We start from the raw sequence: 18,743 nt of genomic DNA on the forward strand, positions 1-18,743 counted from the left end.
TTAAAATAATATATATCCTTTATTTTTTATTATTTTGAACAATATGCTAATTAACTTTATGATCCATTTTTTATATTTAAATATGTTAAAAGAATGCCATTCACGTAAAAAGATATATATAATAGACACTATTTTTTGAAATCTCTTTCACATGATTTCTTTCCTTTTTGGATGGAAAAGCCTAATTTGACGCCTTTTTCTTATTTATTAAAATATAGTAAGTCTTACTATCAGATTTGGTGAGTGCACTACACATGTACTTGAGGAATTTCCCCCCCTTTATCTTCGACCGGCTCAGGTTGTTTGTTCAACTTCATTAATTCACTCATCTATCAATAATTTTTTTTCCAAAATACATATTAAAATTCTAACATACACAGACTGGTATAATATAAGCATTTTTAACCTTTATATCTCGTTTTAGTTATTATCTCATAAAATATTTTAATTATAACATTAAACTTTTTCAATTATTTCTTTTCATCATTAGAACGTTAATTTAAGATGTTGTGATATTTTAATATGGACGTGGAAGCTAATTTTTTATTTATGTTTGTGATGACTTGAATTTTATTTTAATTTTCTCTTCATCAAAAACTAAGATTTTTTCTCATTTTCAATCTTCATAAGAAATATTGTTCTTCAGTATTTCTTGTAACCCCAAAATATTAATAAATTTATCTTATTACCCTCTAGCATACTACTACACAACCAATTTAATTTTTTTTTACATTTTTTTTAAAAAAAAACTCATGAAAATAAGCACAAAAAATTCATAACAAGAAAGGGGTTCATGTTTGTTCGAAAATTCAAAAAGTGAGAAACACTCTTCTTAGAAGAATAACAACATATATCGAAACTAGCTTCATCGTACAATTGTCGGAATATTTCAAACATTAGAAGGTTAAATTTTTGGATGGATTATCATTGATTTTAAGTGAATTTCGTGAAAAATCAATTAGATAAAAAGAGAAAATACGAATGATTTAGTATTGATTTTATTATGAACCAAAATTAAGTATCTTATGATAGATCAAACACATTTAATTAGTTGATCAATATGTTTGTCTATATTCCTCCATATATGATTAAAAATTAAAAATTTATTAATAAACAAACTTTTGACGTGTCTTATTAAAAAATTCTAAAAGAAATGAGAAAATTCGTTTACTAATAGGAATGAAAATTATAAAAAATCAGATTGAAAAAGTTACCAAATTGACTAAAGTGGTTTTACAAAAAAATCGCATCTCCTATATAATCCTCGACCGTCTCCAAAAAGCCAAGCTTCTCAATTTTTAACGGTAGGCAAATCAACATGTCCTGCCCAACAATTGCGTCCACCGCAACCCACTTAACAAACGGCGGCGTTACCTCAGTTGACTGCCAGAAACAAGTCCGATCATGGGGGCTCCTCCGTTCCATCATGGCACTCCTTGTCCCCACCTGCAACCGAGCCATCATCCAAAACCCACAAACCAAACACCACCATCTTCACACTTCAAATTCTAGTGTTATCACAGGCACCATCTTCGGTTACCGGAGGGGAAAAGTCCGGTTCTGCATCCAAACAAACTACAAGTCCACCGACCCGATTCTCCTCCTCGAATTCGCAGTCCCTACGCCGGTTTTGGCTCGAGAAATGCAAGGCGGTATACTTCGGATTACGCTCGATTGCACCGACTCCGAGTTCAGTTCGTCGATGCTGCCGTTGTGGACTATGTACTGCAACGGAAGGAAAGTTGGGTATGCGGTTAAATGCCGGCCTTCGAAAACCGATACGGATGCTTTAAGGCTGATGAGTTCGGTTGTGGTCGGGGCCGGAATGATAAGTGGGAAAGAACTCGAGAATGAAGATGAACTAATGTACTTGAGGGCTAACTTTCAGAGAATTCGTGGCTCAGCAGATTCCGAATCTTTCCATTTGATTGATCCAGAAGAGAATGTTGGTCAAGAACTTAGTATATTCTTCTTCCGTCCTTGATCACCTCGTTTGGACATGATAGATTTGATTGATGTCGGAATGATCGGATTGGTGTTTGGAAACAGGTTTTTTTAGCCATGCCCCCAACATTTTGAGCTGTGCTGATTAGCATGGCTTTAACATGGTTAAAGAACCAGATTTCCATAGCTATAATATCACCAATTTTGCCTTATTTTCACCTTAAATATTGTAATATTTTGATTGATATCATTGTACACTTTTTTAAAGTTTCATTTACATTTTATTTGAATTATTATAACGAAATTTAAGATTTGATGATGAAATGGATCAAATGCTGAAAGTAGTAGTCACAATAATTATATGTCGATACTATCGGTTAAAATCATTATAAATATTCTTCAATCATGATTAAAAAGAGATCTCTAATCTCTATAATCTCAATATCTACTTCTATCTCCTACTTATTATTTCTTCCTTCTCACATAACAAGACATCAAATGACAATTGTTTAATTACTGACTGCAATTTTTACCACAAATTAAAAAAAAAATGAACTGTCAACTACTAATAAGTAAGTGGTGTTTACATCAATGACAAGGAATGCGCATTCCCTTGGAGAGCACAACAACGGCAAAAGTTGTCCCCATAATCCAAAACAAACCCACCATTCGACATCTAACTTGTTTCTAACATGCAAATTTGGGTTAACAATAATGAAACTGTCTTCCAAAAACGGTAATCTAACATATTTACCTTCTCTTCATACACTTGAGGTTTAGTTATAAAAGACTATAAAAAATTTGTTCGAACCAAATCGATTCTAAATCTATAAAATAATTCGAGTTTATTCGAGTTGTCATTATTGATTATATTCATGTCTTAACAAATGTAAGATACGAATATTTTAACAATATAGTATTGCATGAAATGGTTGAATGTAAATCAGGTGAGTTCGTTAAATGAAATGCCTTCATATGCATATATCATGAGAATTTGTACAGTTCACAGTTCCATCACACCAATACATATATCATTTAGCAGTAGCAAGAAAATCCATCCCTTTTTATTATCCTCCAACTTGTTTTATTCAGGTTCTAATGAATTTAAAATAAAAATTTATTTATAATATTTATACTTATATATTTGAACGATGATGTTATTATAATCGTATTGATTGTGGGGGACTTAGTTGAAATGTTAGCGTGAGCTGGTTTTGATTCCTTGTGTCGTTTTAATAAAGAATTGGTTGCCGCAGGAGCGTGTGCAAATATTGTAATATGCACATGCAAGAACGATCTATACTCAAATTATTTTGGGTAAAGTATAGTAATGGTCACTGAACTTTTCTAAAGCTTTCATTTAGGTCCCCCAACTTTTAAAACTTGCAATACAATCCTCCAACATTTAGTCCGTTTGCAATATGGTCCCTCAACATTTAGTCTATTTGCAATATGGTCCATGATGTAACTGTTGGGGGACAATATTGCAAATTGACTAAATGTTGGGGATTGTATTGCAAGTTTTAAAAGTTGGAGGACCTAAATGAAAGCTTTAGAAAAGCTCAGTGACCATTACTATACTTTACCCTAAATTTAATTTTAGAATGATTTAATATTAATTTTATAAAATATATGAATAATTATTTAATCCTTATTTCTAAATTAAGTGGGAAAAACATTTAACTTTAATTTAACAATTTTATAAGTTAAATATATGATGAAGCACAAATAAACTCATAACTTAAGTTAGTGGCTAAGCTTTTAAAAAAAATACTTTTCAAATTAAGTTGAAAACCACGACCCTAAAAAATTATTTGTTCTACGTTAATTTAGGCTTTTAGCCTAAAAGGAGATTCTCAAACAAACTTTTCAAAAACACTTGTTGAAATGAAAAATATTGCAGAAAGGAATGGATGTGAGATTCAACAGAGAAGCTGAAGAACCAGGCTTACTACCGCGTTCATGAATTTACCAAGCAATGATGATTACTATAATTTAAGGTAAGGGAAAACATAGCTTAGCCTGCAAGTTGTGGTTGTTTTCCAGATCAATGATCAAGATGATCTTATAAGGAAGTTTTTACAGGTTAATCAAAACAAAGCATGCACACAAAAGAATCTATTTATCAAGGAAAACCAAATTGATATGTTAGTCCGAAGAATTTAGTTTACAGTAATACATATAAGGAAAACGAATGGAAGACGTAAGAAATACAGATCGCAGCCGAGAGGAAACATAAAATGTCTCTAATTTGAATGATTAGAATAGACCACACAATACAGAAAATCCAAGCAAGACGAGCCAAACAATATGAACCAAAAGCAGAGCTTGACCAGGAAACGAGGCGCTACCTCCATTCCCAACCTCGCAAAATCCTACTTTCGCTACTCGAGTTCCGGAGCACAACGCATCGGCGCAACCGCACCAATAGGTAACGTCGTCGACGCCGCACACGGGCTCCGTTCGGAAGCAATTGACCGGGCACGATGCCGGCTTGGTGAATCGCGCGCAGACGCCTTCGTTCTCATCGGTGTTGGTGAAGCCTTCGGAAGGTAACCGGATAGATCCTGGACTATCCGGCAATGATTGCACGATCGGTGTCCGAAAACGGAAGAACAGGAGGAGGACGATTAAGAAATTGAGCTGAATTGCCGTGAACCACGGCATATGTATTACAATTGAAAGGATTTCTTGCAATTGATTCTGGAATCCTAACCCAACCTTTTTGCGATGGCTATAACTTTATTCTTCTTCACCGGACAAACGTTAACGTCTACCTGACTTTTCTTTTCAATTAATTTATGGGTAAAGTATAGTAATGGTCACTGAACTGTTTTAAATCTTTCATTTAGGTCCCAAACTTTTAAAACTTACAATACAATCCCCCAATATTTAGTCCATTTGCAATATGGTCCCTCAATATTTAGTCCGTTTGCAATATGGTCCCGATGTAACTGTTGGGGGGACCATATTGCAAATGGACTAAAAGTTAGGGGACTGTATTGCAAGTTTTAAAAGTTGGGGGACATAAATGAAAGCTTTAGAAAAGTTTAGTGACCATTATTATACTTTACCCAATTATTTTCTTTACTCGTACATACATATGAGATTTTTTTTTACTTTTTCTGGGGGCAGATATTAATTTCTATAAATTATAGTTTCGGGTCTATCAATTGATTTTAGTGGTTAAAGGTGTTATTTTTTTTGAGATTATGAGTTTGTAAAATGACGTTCGTAAGGTGTATGTGAGCGTTTATAACAATTGATTGAGAGAAATTTAAACATATACTATCTCATAATCATCTCATATTAATAAAAAAGTTACAATTTAAAATGATATATTAGGTTCATTATTCAGTATTATGCCACACTTGTTATGTGTGTTAGTAATGCGTAAAATACTATCATATTGAGTGGGAAATATCACTGGCTTGAGTATTTATAGTGTTCATTTTTCCTTCTTTTGTTGAGTGATAGAAAATAAGGAATAATCTCGCTCATTGTCGCTGTCATCGTTCGTCTTGTGGTTGTGGTCGTAGTCAATTTAATTTTTTGGTGGACGATTTTACCCCTAAACTAAGCCTATAAATAGAGGTTTTCTAAGCTCTTCTCAACTCTTATATATTCTCTCAATCTAAAGCATTTCAATGCTATTATCAGAAGAGCAGTACCACCGACAATCTACTCCGGTTTCGGGTGTATAAATTCTCGGATCGATCGTGTTAACCTCGAGGGACGATCTGCCGTCGCAACGATTATACACATCGGGGCGAATTTGTTTTTAAGACAATGATTTTCACCACGACACGATTTCGATTGTTCATTATATATTATTTGTCATGTCAGTACTAACGTCTCGTTGTGCAGTATTCATTTCCAACAATGTGGATGAAATACATTTAATGGAAAAATATTCAATAATATATAAATGATTTTTTGTGAAAGTTATGTTTTTAATGAATGAGATTGCTTAATAGTTTAGAAAAGAATGCTTTTTAAGCCTAGTTTGGAAGTTGAAAAACGTATTAAATCATGCCTTAACATTGCAGTATTTAAGGGTCTGTTATTGCCGTTAATTTAGTTTTGGCAGTTAATTGATACGAGAAACTTACGGATAGCCGACAACCTTGTACTTAACTGTTACTTATTTATATTTTAAAATAATAATATAAAAATTGTTTTTAATACAATACCGAAATTATCTAAACTTCAATTCGCCACTCATAAGTCAGAAAATAATTGTAAAGGAAGTGTTCTCGTTGAATTGTTTCATCTTTTTCCTATATAGAATCTAAAATTAAAACCCAAACCCAAACCCAGTTGATGACTTTGTTTTTGGTGCTAAGGCCAGGGCTTGGATAAGTGTTAGTCTTGGGCTATAAACTACTAAAAACCTAAATACTATCAGTATTAATTCTTTATTATTTAATTATTATTTTTAAAAAAAAATTAAAACACTCGTATTGAACATATAATTATACTGAAAAATTCAAAAAAAAAACATAAAATGTAGAGTTATATTTAGGTACAGAGTATAAGTTCATCGTTACAAGACGTCCATGATAAAAATATATATATTTTTGTAAACTAGAGTTATAAGGACCATACATAGAAAATGTTAAAAGCTCAAGCAAATGATTCGAACAAAAAATAGATACTAACAAATCTGATTGTATTGACAAATAAATCACAAAAGGGGATTAAGCTATTGAAAGATAACTGAGAACCACAAATCAGAGTTGAACGTCGTGAGAAATTATCAACGAACGCAAAATCATGTATTCAAATTCAATATGAGGGTCCATAACAGGGAAGTTCAACATAAGTACAAATAAGCGCCATCTTAATTAGTTGTGACATTGTCAAATCCAATTATGAGAAAACATAAAATAAAAAATTACCAACCGATCGAGAAAAAAGACGAAAAACATACTAGAAAGACATATAAAAAAGTGTCACAAAGGTATAATTATTCTTATTAAAAATAAAAAAAAATAAAGAAAAAATAGAACCAACAGTTAGCAATCAATATCAAAACCGGTACTGTCATCAGTTAAACAAAATCAAATAAAAAAATTGATTTGATCTATAGAAAATGACACATCTCTAAAGAAAACGGTATGTTTATAATTAAATTTACTAATGATATTTAAATAGATAAACTATATGAAATGACTACTTAAATATAATTTAATCATTAATCTAATAATTTTTAATTAGATCATTTAATTATCTAAATGATATCAATTAAGTTACATATAATCATTTAATAAAAAACTAATTGTGATATTTAAAAGAATGGTATTATTATACATTTGGTCTTCGTCATTTACATATTTTATTAATTTAGTCTTCTTTTCAATTTTATAAATTTATTACTCTAATCAAATGATGATATGCATCATTAGTGACATATGTCACTATCTGATTGATATTTTTTTTAATTTAAACATGTTTAATTTTATACTTTTTATAAAGAAAAAGAATTGAATGTGTAATGTTTCATTGTCTTATTGGATGAAAATTTTAAATCCAAAAGTTAAAAGCAACGAGAATTAAATTTGAGTAGTGTGAGAGAGGTGGAACAACTTCAACCCCTAATCAACTCGTTTTTTGGTTAAAAGTCTGCAGTTGTTTTTTTATTGAATATATGATAATCTATTAATATATCAAACAAAATATATAAATTTATATACTACCAATATATCAAATATAAATATTAAAATTGATATTATATAATATATCTTTTAAAAATAACATCTTTACATGTTATGTTTTTAGTTTTTCCACACCTAATGTCATTGAAATATCTTTTCAATTTTCAACAAAGATAACTCACATAGGGTGCAGTCCTGAAAAGGGGAAAAAATCAAAGAAAGGAGGTCTTGACAGAGTTTGCGTTTGTATGAAAAATTATAACCATTATTTGTCTTTCCATATCAAATGAAAGGGACCCTACGTTATATAATAATAACAATGTCATTTCCCTTTTTGTCCTCTCTGACTCATAATTTGTATATTCACTTCTTATCTATGTCTAATAAGGTTTGTGTTTATTGGACTAAGGGTAACTCGTCGGATTGTGAGCTGTTTATTTGCTTTGATTTAAATAGAGAGTTATGGTTGAAAAAAGGACGAATGATGAGGGTGGTTATACTAGATCTCTCTAGTAGTTAGATTTTGAATTTCATTTTGATAAATCATATAGGTTTCTCAGAGGTCTTGTTTACCGATCTTATTTATGTGCTTGTAGCTGACTTGAAGGTTTATTTTCGAAGGAGCCATGTTGTTTGGAAGTTCTGGTAATCGAAGGGGCTTGTTTAGGACTCACTTAGAAGAGAAGGCATTTCATAATTTGGAGGTCTACGGAAGTTGTCAAAAAGTATAATACATTACATATGGGAATAAGGGTATAATTTTATTGATAATTTCTAAAGGTTACTTGTCAAAAGTATAACGATTTGACATTTATATTATATTTTATTTATATCATATTTATATTTATATAGCATTTAAACTTAATTTTTATATAATTATAAAAATAGAGGAATTGAATAGGAAGTGTTATTCTTTTTAAAAAATCTTAAAGTTATATTTGTATTGTATATACATATTGTTTAAAATTATTTAAATAAATAATATTTTATAATTATTTTAATCCATTAAAAACAATGATAGCATAACTAAGTTAAAATTTGGTGGGTATATTATATAATGGTATCGTGTAACATTATTTGGTGTATATGTGCAACTAATTAGGGACGTTTCTATCGAAATATCACCCTTAGACCTAATAATTACTTGTAAGACACCCTCTCTCCTAGTATTACCAATCTAGCACCATTTCTGAAACGGTGGCAATAAAGCACATATCATCAGTTGTGTTTTCATGGGATTCTGTATGAGCTGGCATCACGTAAGGAAAGGCGCAGACCATATGTGCCTTCGTTGAATGTCTAACACGTACGAAAGGCGTATCTTCCTTTAATTCAGCCGAACCGTCCGTCTCCCACATTGATTACCACCACTACCCCATCCCCTCTCCCTATATATACCACACTCAACACAACTCTCAAACCACACTCAAATCTCAAATTCTCATTCTTCCTATTATTAATATTTCTATTAAGAATGTAAAATATTTTATTATATTATAATTATTTAATATTTTATTAAATTTTATTGTACTAATTTTTAATTACTTTTTTCACTTATAAAATGGAAGGCGGATTGCTACTTTTAGATGAGAATCATATCTCTAGCTATTTTGCCGATACGGTAGTAATTTTAAATTGTGTTGTTATTTTAATTATTTTGAATGTTTTATTTATTTAATTTTTTAGTATTAGTTTATATTTTAATTTGTATACTATTTATAAAATTAGGAGAAAGGTCTTATATTAGATTCATTCATTCGTAATGTTAAAAATAACTACTCGTGTTTGGACATATTTAGCCGAGGATGGATTAGGTTACGTAGCGAAATATGAAGGGCACTGTAACCTTGAACCCAACCTTATTTTTGCACTGGTTGAGAGGTAGAGACCAGAGACACACACATTTCATATTCCGTGTGGAGAGTGCATTATTACGCTGGAGGATGTTTCTATACATTTGGGGATTTCGGTAGATGTGATGTGATTTCTGGGGTGGCAGATGGAGACTGTCATTCCTTGTGCAAAGAGTATCTTGGAGGTGCCCTGCCTAATTTTAACGGTGGTCGAATACCATTAAATTGGTTGGATACAACTTTCAAACATTTGAGTCACGACGCCTTCGACGAACATGTTAAAATGCATGCACAAGTTTGCATATTATAGCTCATAGGAGGGATCCTGATGCCCGACAAATCACCCAACCAAATTCGTTGTATGTGGTTGCTTCACCTCGTAGATTTTCACGTTGCCGACGTACTCGATTGGGGCTTCGCAGTTTTGGCATTTTTGTATAGGGAAATGTGTCGAACAACTGATTATCAAAAAATACTATCGGCGGATGTCTCATTCTTCTCCAGTTTTCGGCGTGGTATCACATGCCCTTTTTATGTCCGATCGTGAAAAACCCATTGGTCTTCCCACTACTGTTGAGGTAATTTCAATATTGAATTCATATATAAATAATTTTGTTGATTATATAATAAATTTTTTTTCATTGAATAGGAGGTCAAGTGCAAGAAAAGATCATCGGGATTTACCGAATGAATTGGAAGAAATTTGGCTACTCATTGATCAGAAAGCTGGTACAAAGATATGTATTTAAATTTTATTATTTACTTTTAATTATCGTTATATAATTATAATATTATTTTGATAAGAATTATATATATATATGTGTGTGTGTGTGTGTGTGTGTGTTAGTTTTAATGGGCTCTTTATTCTACTGAAGAAATGAGGATTTCCATCTCATATCACTTGAGAGGCCAATTAGATATATGAATGACGGTGGTCCCTATGATATATTATGCTATTGTCGAGTGACATCTTATTGATCGTCTGCTCTGCCAATTTGGTTTCATACAATATATTTCGGAAGCTCCTAAGAATATGGACCATATGCATATCATTGATAGACGGGGTAAAAAAGAAGTCGACTAGCTGCTAAAGCACATCGAATGGGTAATTATATGAGAGGATCGACGTGGACTCATTCCTCGTATGAAACCTATTTATGTATATCATTATTCAGTTGTGGATGATTATTATGAGTGGTTCAACACGAATGGGAAATTATTTTTACTTTTTGATGAAGCACGAGGCATGAGCATTCATTGGTGCTGACAAAGACGTCCACCGTCATAGCATCATCGTCCCCTAACTAGCGGATAGAGAGCAGGCACTTTCGGCTCGTCCTCAACTGTAACACCAGAACTATCGCAGCAACCACTGTCTATATTGGTGTATATTTTGTAGATGTTTTATATTGCACTGTAACCGTATCAGATTGCATCACAATCATTTTAGATACCAACACAGCCGAGTTAGATGCCACCGCTTCCATATCATATGCCACCGTATTGAGGTCAGATTTCATCGTCACATGTTTTATGATCCCTCTCGACGGATATTATACTTCCATGCTTGTAGATCAAACGTGGGGTTCATATGCTGCTTATTTGGCGGGTGAAGGTTCACCACATACATAGATAACTCCGGTGCAATTTTTTCACATATCGATGTTAATGTTTTCGTAATTTTCATAATTTTCTATGAGTGGTGTGATAGTCAGTTATACACCTCAATGGTCCTTATTCTATGGAGATGTTACATTGTCATTCGCCCCTTATCAACAAAATGTAGCTGCTCCTGATGATGACGATGATGATGATGATGATGATAGGAGTGAGGAGAAAGAACAAGTTATACGAAGAAATCCTTATCGACACAGGCAGTCACTGCCATGCGGAACACATTCAAGACACAGACATCGGTAGAGTTGTTTAGTTTGTAATATTTTTATTTAATTTGTTTGTTTACCAGCAATTGTAAAGTTTTATTTAATTATGGACTTTTTATTTATTTATTTTTGTTAATGTTTTTATTATTTAATTGTTCGAATTGTATTTTCTGCATTTAATGTTTCTATTTAGTTGTTTTTATTGTTTGAATTGTATAATTTTCTTATAATTAGTTTGTAATATTTTTAATTAATTTTCACTTGAGTAACACATTACTCGGTGATGCTCAAATGACATTATTGAAAGTAAATGAAAATTAAATAACACAAACTTATATTTCATAAACAATAATTACATCATTACAACATCAATGGTTACTTGATGAGAAAAGAGATAGACATTTTTTCCTATTGTGTCCTAGGTTTCTACAATGCCTAAATCTTTTGTTTTCTTTGGACTTCTCCCGAATGTCCATATCATAATGAATTCGAGTGGATTTTGGATGATCAGACTCCCTTAATAAGAACAGATCTTGCACAATCAGAAGCTAATTCTGAACCTCATCATAGTGTTTCTCATTACCTATGGGGGACTCAAATTCATATACCTTAAATACTTCTGAAAGTCGTTATACGGGATCCACAAAATGGTTATAGTCTTGACGGGTATGAGAGCAAGATGCTATGACATAAGAGCCTGGATACTTCAAAGCTTGAAAAAACCCATAGTCACATCAGTTGTCTCGTAGACAAACTGTAACATCCTCCTTACCGGGTTAGTGATTAAATTGTGAGATTTAAAAATCCGGTGACCAAATTGGATAAATTGAAAAGTTCAAAGAATTGATTGAAATGTTTTGTGTAGGATCAATTAGCAAAGAAAGAGGAACTAAAGGGGTAAATGAGTCTTTTAATAAGGGAAACAATTAAATATTAGTTGAGGATATCTTTTATACCCCACGTGGAAGACAATTGGGGGATAACCAAAGTTCCAAACTTTTTCTTCTTCCACATTCTTCTTCTCCATCGTGAAGCTAAGCTAAAGGTGAGTTTTCTTGTTGATTAAGTTCTTGATGAATTTAAGGTTGCTTATTGATCATTAGATGATAACTAAGCTTAAGGAAAGCTTATGTTATCTTAAAATCAAAAGATGATGGAGTTAGGAAGAATTAAAGAAAGGAGGTGAATAAGTGAAATATTGACAGAAAAGTATTAATTAGATTTCAAGACTAAATTTGTCTTGTCATTAGTGTAATTAAGGAATAGGAAGTGTTAGAGTAGGAATTAGAACATGTTGGAAATTTAATGTGATTCTTGAATGCCATGTAAATGATAGAATTTTGAGTTTAAAGAAGTGATTATGAAGTAAAAATGAGTTTAAGTATGTGTATGAAAGTTAGGAATATTAAAAGGAGTGAAGTATGAAGTATGAAGTATTAAGCTAAAAATGAAGTGATTTTCGAGCTCAAAATGTGATTTCTGGGCTAGGGGAATCGGTACCCATTCAACAGGTACCGATACCCCCTCAAACGAAAAAAAATTACAGAATGTCATAAGGGTACCGATACCCCCCAGTTGGGGTATCGATTCCCCCTAAAGGAAAAATGAAATATTAATTCCTTAAATTTGTTTAATCTATTAGAGGTTAATTTCAAGGTTTAGGCATCTGATAATCATCTTGAAATTTTTATTTATGTAGATACAGAGCCTAAACAAGTTCCAGAATAATTACCCCAGAAAGATCGATCAAGGGAAAGGCAAAGAAATATAGGTGAGTGCATATGTATAACATGATTATCGTAGTGTATCCAGTTATAGACTTATGATAAGTCTAGATTTAATACATTGATGCATAATTCATCTCATATTATGAAACATAATAGGAATTCATACTATGTGCATTATGTAGTATATTTGAAATGAATATGTATGCAAAGTTATATGAGCTATGTGATGAAGGTAAGGAATTGACATGTCTACTTGATATATTATGTAAGTTGAGAAAAGCCCATGTTATGTAGATGAGAATTATAGGTATAGTTGGCATGCCAAGAGTAGAGGGTCTACGCGGTCCTTCGGGACATATATATATATTCTTTGGAACATGTGTGAGGTCTTTTGAGACACATACTTGATCCTTAGCATATGTATATGATTCTTAAGGAATTTTCTATGTGGTCCTTAAGGACATCTTATATGGCACTACAATTCAATTCTACGCGGCACTTCAGTGCAATTCTATGTGGCACTTCGGTGCATTTATGCGAGCTGTGGTGACAACATATTGCACAACCTCACAATACTAACATACCTTAGGTTCTCAGTATGGTATCATGGGCCAATAAACTTATTAATACAAATTCATGAATGTTAATTTAATATGCTTATAGGTAAGGAACATGGTGATATAAACTGCATTGATTAAGTATATGATTTCATTTTATTTCATCTCATTATGGAATTTTCAGTACATTTCCTTGTTATTATTATTATTATTATTATTATTATTATTATTATTATTATTATTATATTACCTCACTAAGTCAATGACACAGCGTGTGAGTGTTTCACACGTAGGATCCGAGAAAGTAGACGAGACAGGTTAAGCAGCTGGACAACATTACTCATACAACTATCATATCAGAATCAACTTAATCAGTAGGTAATTTTGTTATGTAAATGAATATTGACATGTAATCAAATGGTCAAGTTGTATATGCTCTGAGTATTTTGATAAACCCTGTATTAACATATTTATATTATCGTATTTTAGTTATATAAGTCCAAATGTTTTATCATTTTTTAGAATATTATTTTTGATAGTTAATGTGACATCCTGGACTCGTATCCGGGTCAGGTATGGGTTGAGGGTGTTACATTTCATGGTATCAGAGCTATGGTTTAGCCGATTCTAGGTATAAACCAGAGTCTATAGAGTCTTTAAATGGAATACATGCCAACATATAATGAGAACTTCTGATCTGGTATAATATGAGTATGTTATTTTGCTAATAGAACAATATATTTATTTTTATTAGATATCCGGACATAATAGCTCCCAAAGTGAAGTGAGAGAAGATAGGTTGTTGAAAGTAGTAATTCACCTGCCCTGGCCAGGCAAGGTGAAGGACAATCATCTCAGGGAGTGGCTGTACAAGACCAAGATACTTTCTTCAGGACGTTGGACGCTATTCTGACGTGTATTTAACCTCCTGCCCCATCAACTCAAAGAATGAATGTAGCAAAAGAGTTGAGAAGTTTGGGAGCTCCCGAATTTAAGGGAGAACCCGAGGAAGATCTGATTGCAGCAGATCTCTGGTTAAATGATTTGAAAATTATGTTGGATGGTCTCCACTACTCTGAAGTGGAGAAGTTAGATGGAGTTATTTCTTTACTAAGGGGTCAAGCAAGGATATGGTGGACGAACGTCACCATGAGGATGTCAAGTGACCAGTTGACTTGGTCTTCGCTCTTAGAAGAATTTAAAAACAAGTATATTGGAGATCAGTTCATTCGGCAAATGAAGCAGGAGTTTATTAACTTGAAACATATGAACCGCTCTGTATATAAGTATGAATACGAGTTCAACAAGCTGAGTCGGTTTGCATCTAAGCTTTTGCCTACTGAAAAAGATGCTTGTTAATGGTTTGTGGAGGGTTTACGGCCTAGATTGAAGAATATACTGATATTATTGAATTTGTCCTCATTCCAATAGGTGATTAATTATGCCAAACTGTTGAAAGAGCTTAAAATAAGAGATTTGGGGACTTAAGAGTTCATACATCAAAGAGGACAAGTGTTTCTTCTAGCTCAGCACCACCAAAAAGAGGAAGAGACTCAGGATTTCGATCACAAGTTAGATCAGAATCAGTTACATCATCTGCTAGGGTAGCAAGTCAGGCAAGGCCTAGACAGACACAGTCAGTGGGATCTGGTACTGGAGATCCAATCAGGGTCAAGCAAGACAGTGCCAGCATTGTGGGAAGAACCATTTTGGGGCATGTCGGATGGCTGTTGGGACTTGTTTTCGATGCTGACATGCCAGCCATTTTATCCGAGATTGTTCGTTAATGGTTGGAGAGTCTACATCATCTGAGAGAATTGGTTCTGACTCAGAGAGTGGTCGGGGAAGAGGCAGAGGAAGGAACCAGTCTGAATCCTCCGCCCAACTTGAAGTTCGGTCAACCACACAGATATACAATTTAAAGACAAGTGAAAACCGTGATGATCCTGATATTATAGCAGGTACTTTTCAGCTGTATGATAAATTTGTATTGGTACTGATTGATCCGGGTTCTAATTATTCTTATATTGCAAGTAAATTAGTAAAGGAATTGAAGATTCCAATGGAAGTTACGAGTAATGAGATGATAGTAAATAATCCTTTAGGGTATAGTGCTAGGGTGAACATGGTCTCTAAGGGGTGTCCCATAAAGATTAAGGGAATTGAATTCCCTGCTAATCTGATGAAACTACCCTTTGACGAGTTTGAATTGATTCTGGGAAAGGATTAGTTGTTTCGTTACTATGGGGATGTTGATTATAGATCGAAAAAGGTAACCCTGGAGAGTCCAAGAGGAATAGAAGTAAGTGTGATTAATAAAATGTTTAATCCTTTAGCAAATATAATATCAATGATATCTGCTAAGAAGCTATTACTACAAGGATATCAAGGTTTTCTTGAAAATGTGATAGATACAAGAGTTAAAGAGAAAGGGTTAGATGAGATTCCAATAGTTCGGGAATTTTCCTGATATTTTCCCTGCTGAGTTGCCAGGATTACCTCCAGATAGTGAGTTAGAATTTCAAATTGAAGTAATGCCGGGAACAGCTTCAATTTTAATGACACCTTATCGGATGGCTCCGAAAGAATTGCAAGAGTTAAAGAATTAATTACAAGAGTTGTTAGAGAAGGGATTTATTCGACCAAGTGTGTCGCCTTGGGGAGTTCCGGTGTTATTTTTTAAGAAGAATGATGGGTTAATGCGTCTCTCCATTGATTATCAGCAGCTTAATAAGGTGACCATCAAGAATAAGTATCCCCTCCCGCGCATTGACGACTTATTTGATTAGTTAAAGGGAGCTTCAGTATTCTCGAAGATTAGCTTACGTTCTGGTTATCACCAATTGAAGATTCAGGAGAAAGATATTCCGAAGACGGCTTTCAGAATGAGATATGACCATTATAAATTCATCGTAATACCATTTGGAGTAACGAATGCACCTGCTACTTTCATGTATCTTATGAACATTATTTTTCAACCCTATTTAGACCAGTTTATAGTTGTCTTTATTGATGACATACTGGTGTACTCAAAATCCACTGAAGAGCATAGTGCACATCTGAGGATAATTTTGCAAATTTTTAGGGATAAAAAACTTTATGCTAAATTATCCAAATGTGAATTCTGGCTAAATGAAGTAAATGTTTTAGGGCATATGATGTCTGCCGATGGGATTAGAGTGGACCTTCAAAAGGTAAAAGCTATAATAGACTAGAAAGTTCCAAAGAATGTATCAGAAGTCCGGAGTTTCCTTGGACTTTTCAGTTATTATCGAAGATTCGCTCTCAAGATTTGGCATCATTATCTGTATGGAGAACGATGTTACTTGTATATGGATCATAAGAGCTTGAAGTACCCGATGACTCAAAAAGAGCTTAATTTGAGACAAATGAGATGGGTTGACTTTTTGAGAGATTATGATATAATAATTGACTATCATCCCGGAAAGACTAACGTGGTAGCAGATGCTTTGAGTAGAAAGTCGTTTGCAGCCTTACGAGCTATGGATGCAAGGTTATCTTGGACTGGAGACGACAGTCTATGTGTAGAGTTAAAACTTAAACCAACATAGTTGGACCGAATAGGAGAATTGCAAAGCCAAGATAAAAAAAAATTTAAAAAGATTAGAGAAAGTAAAGAATAAAGAGATTAAGGATTTTTAGGTGAAGTCCGATGAGAAATTGTATTATAAAAAAAGAATTGTGATACCATATGATAAAGAGTTGAAGAAAGATTTATTAGCAGAGGCTCATGGCAGTCCATTGACGATGCACCCGGGTAGAACCAAGATGTATATAGATTTAAAGGATCGATATTGGTGGTCAGGGATGAAACAAATCATTACTGAATTTGTGTCCAAGTGCTTAACATGTCAATAGGTCAAAGCCGAACATCAAGTTCCGTATGGATTATTGCAACCACTTTTTTTTCCAAAATAGAAGTGGGATAATGTAATGATGGATTTTATTTCGGGGTTACCCCTGACTCTAAACAAAAGAGACTCATTCTGGGTAATTGTTGATCGATTGACCAAGTCAACATATTTCCTTCCTGTCAGAACATATTTTTCTATGGAAAAGTATGTGGAGCTGTATATTAGAGAAATTATTAGATTGCATGGAGTGCCTGTTTTTATAGTTTCTGATCGAGACCCTCGATTCACCTCGAGATTTTGGAAATCCTTGCATGGAGCGTTAGGGACTCGCTTAAACTTTAGTACCATCTTTCACCCCCAGACAAATAAACAATCTGAAAGAACTATTCAAATATTGGAAGATATATTGCGAGCATGTGTCATTGAGTTCAAAGGGTCGCGAGAGAAATATTTAGCACTGGCGGAGTTCACTTACAACAATAGTTATCAGTCCAGTATTAAAATGACACCCTATGAGGCCTTATATGGGAGGAAATGTCGTACGTCATTAAACTGGTATGAGCTCAAAGATCGAAGTGTACTTGGTCCAGATTTGATTCAATATGTGGAAGAAAAAGTTCAAGAAATTCAACATAACCTAAAATTAGCATTTGATCGGCAAAAGTCCTATTCTGACCATAAAAGAAAAGAGATTGAATTTGAAGTTGGGGATAAAGTGTTTCTGAAGGTGTCTCTATGGAAGAAAGTATTACGATTTGGTCGGAAATGAAAGCTAAGTCCTAGATTCATCAGGCCATATAAAGTTGTTAAAAGAATAGGACCAGTGGCATATCAGTTATCTTTGCCACCAGAAATGGAGAAAATCTATAATGTCTTCCATGTGTCCATGTTGCGAAGATATAGATCCGACCCCTCTCACATCGTTGCACCTGAACAAGTAGAAGTTCAACCTGATTTAACCTATAAAGAGGAACCAATACAAATATTGGCTTACGAAGTCAAACAATTGAGAAATAAAACGATTCTGTTGGTCAAAGTTCTTTGGAGAAATCACAAAGTAGAGGAAACAACGTGGGAACATGAAGAGGATATGTGACTTCAATACCCCCATATGTTCGTGCAATGAAAATTCGAGAATAAATTTTCTTAAGGGGGAGATTTGTAATATCTTCAATACCAATTAGTGATTAAATTGTGAGATTTAAAAATTCGGTGACCGAATTGGATAAATTGAAAAGTTCAAAGAA

General features: G+C 33.3%; 2 protein-coding genes across 2 annotated transcripts; one reads left to right on the top strand and one right to left on the bottom strand.

The window, feature by feature from the left end:
* Window positions 1-1,318: 1,318 nt before the first annotated feature.
* LOC120212441 (protein MIZU-KUSSEI 1-like) lies at window positions 1,319-1,984 on the top strand. Its single transcript, XM_039210739.1, has one exon. The coding sequence runs from the start codon at window positions 1,319-1,321 to the stop codon at window positions 1,982-1,984; it is 666 nt and encodes a 221-aa protein (XP_039066670.1).
* Window positions 1,985-4,074: 2,090 nt separating this feature from the next.
* On the bottom strand, window positions 4,075-4,676 carry LOC120212338. Its single transcript, XM_039210685.1, has one exon. The coding sequence runs from the start codon at window positions 4,609-4,611 to the stop codon at window positions 4,204-4,206; it is 408 nt and encodes a 135-aa protein (XP_039066616.1). The 5' UTR covers window positions 4,612-4,676; the 3' UTR covers window positions 4,075-4,203.
* Between the last annotated feature and the right edge of the window lie 14,067 nt (window positions 4,677-18,743).

This window comes from Hibiscus syriacus, unplaced genomic scaffold (genome assembly GCF_006381635.1).
Source record: "Hibiscus syriacus cultivar Baekdansim isolate YM2019G1 unplaced genomic scaffold, ASM638163v2 tig00110013_pilon, whole genome shotgun sequence".
NCBI lineage: Eukaryota > Viridiplantae > Streptophyta > Magnoliopsida > Malvales > Malvaceae > Hibiscus > Hibiscus syriacus.

Excerpts from the sequence above, each read along its gene's own strand:
- LOC120212441 (XM_039210739.1), top strand. The coding sequence starts at position 1,319 with ATGTCCTGCCCAACAATTGCGTCCACCGCAACCCACTTAACAAACGGC.
- LOC120212338 (XM_039210685.1), bottom strand. The coding sequence starts at position 4,611 with ATGCCGTGGTTCACGGCAATTCAGCTCAATTTCTTAATCGTCCTCCTC.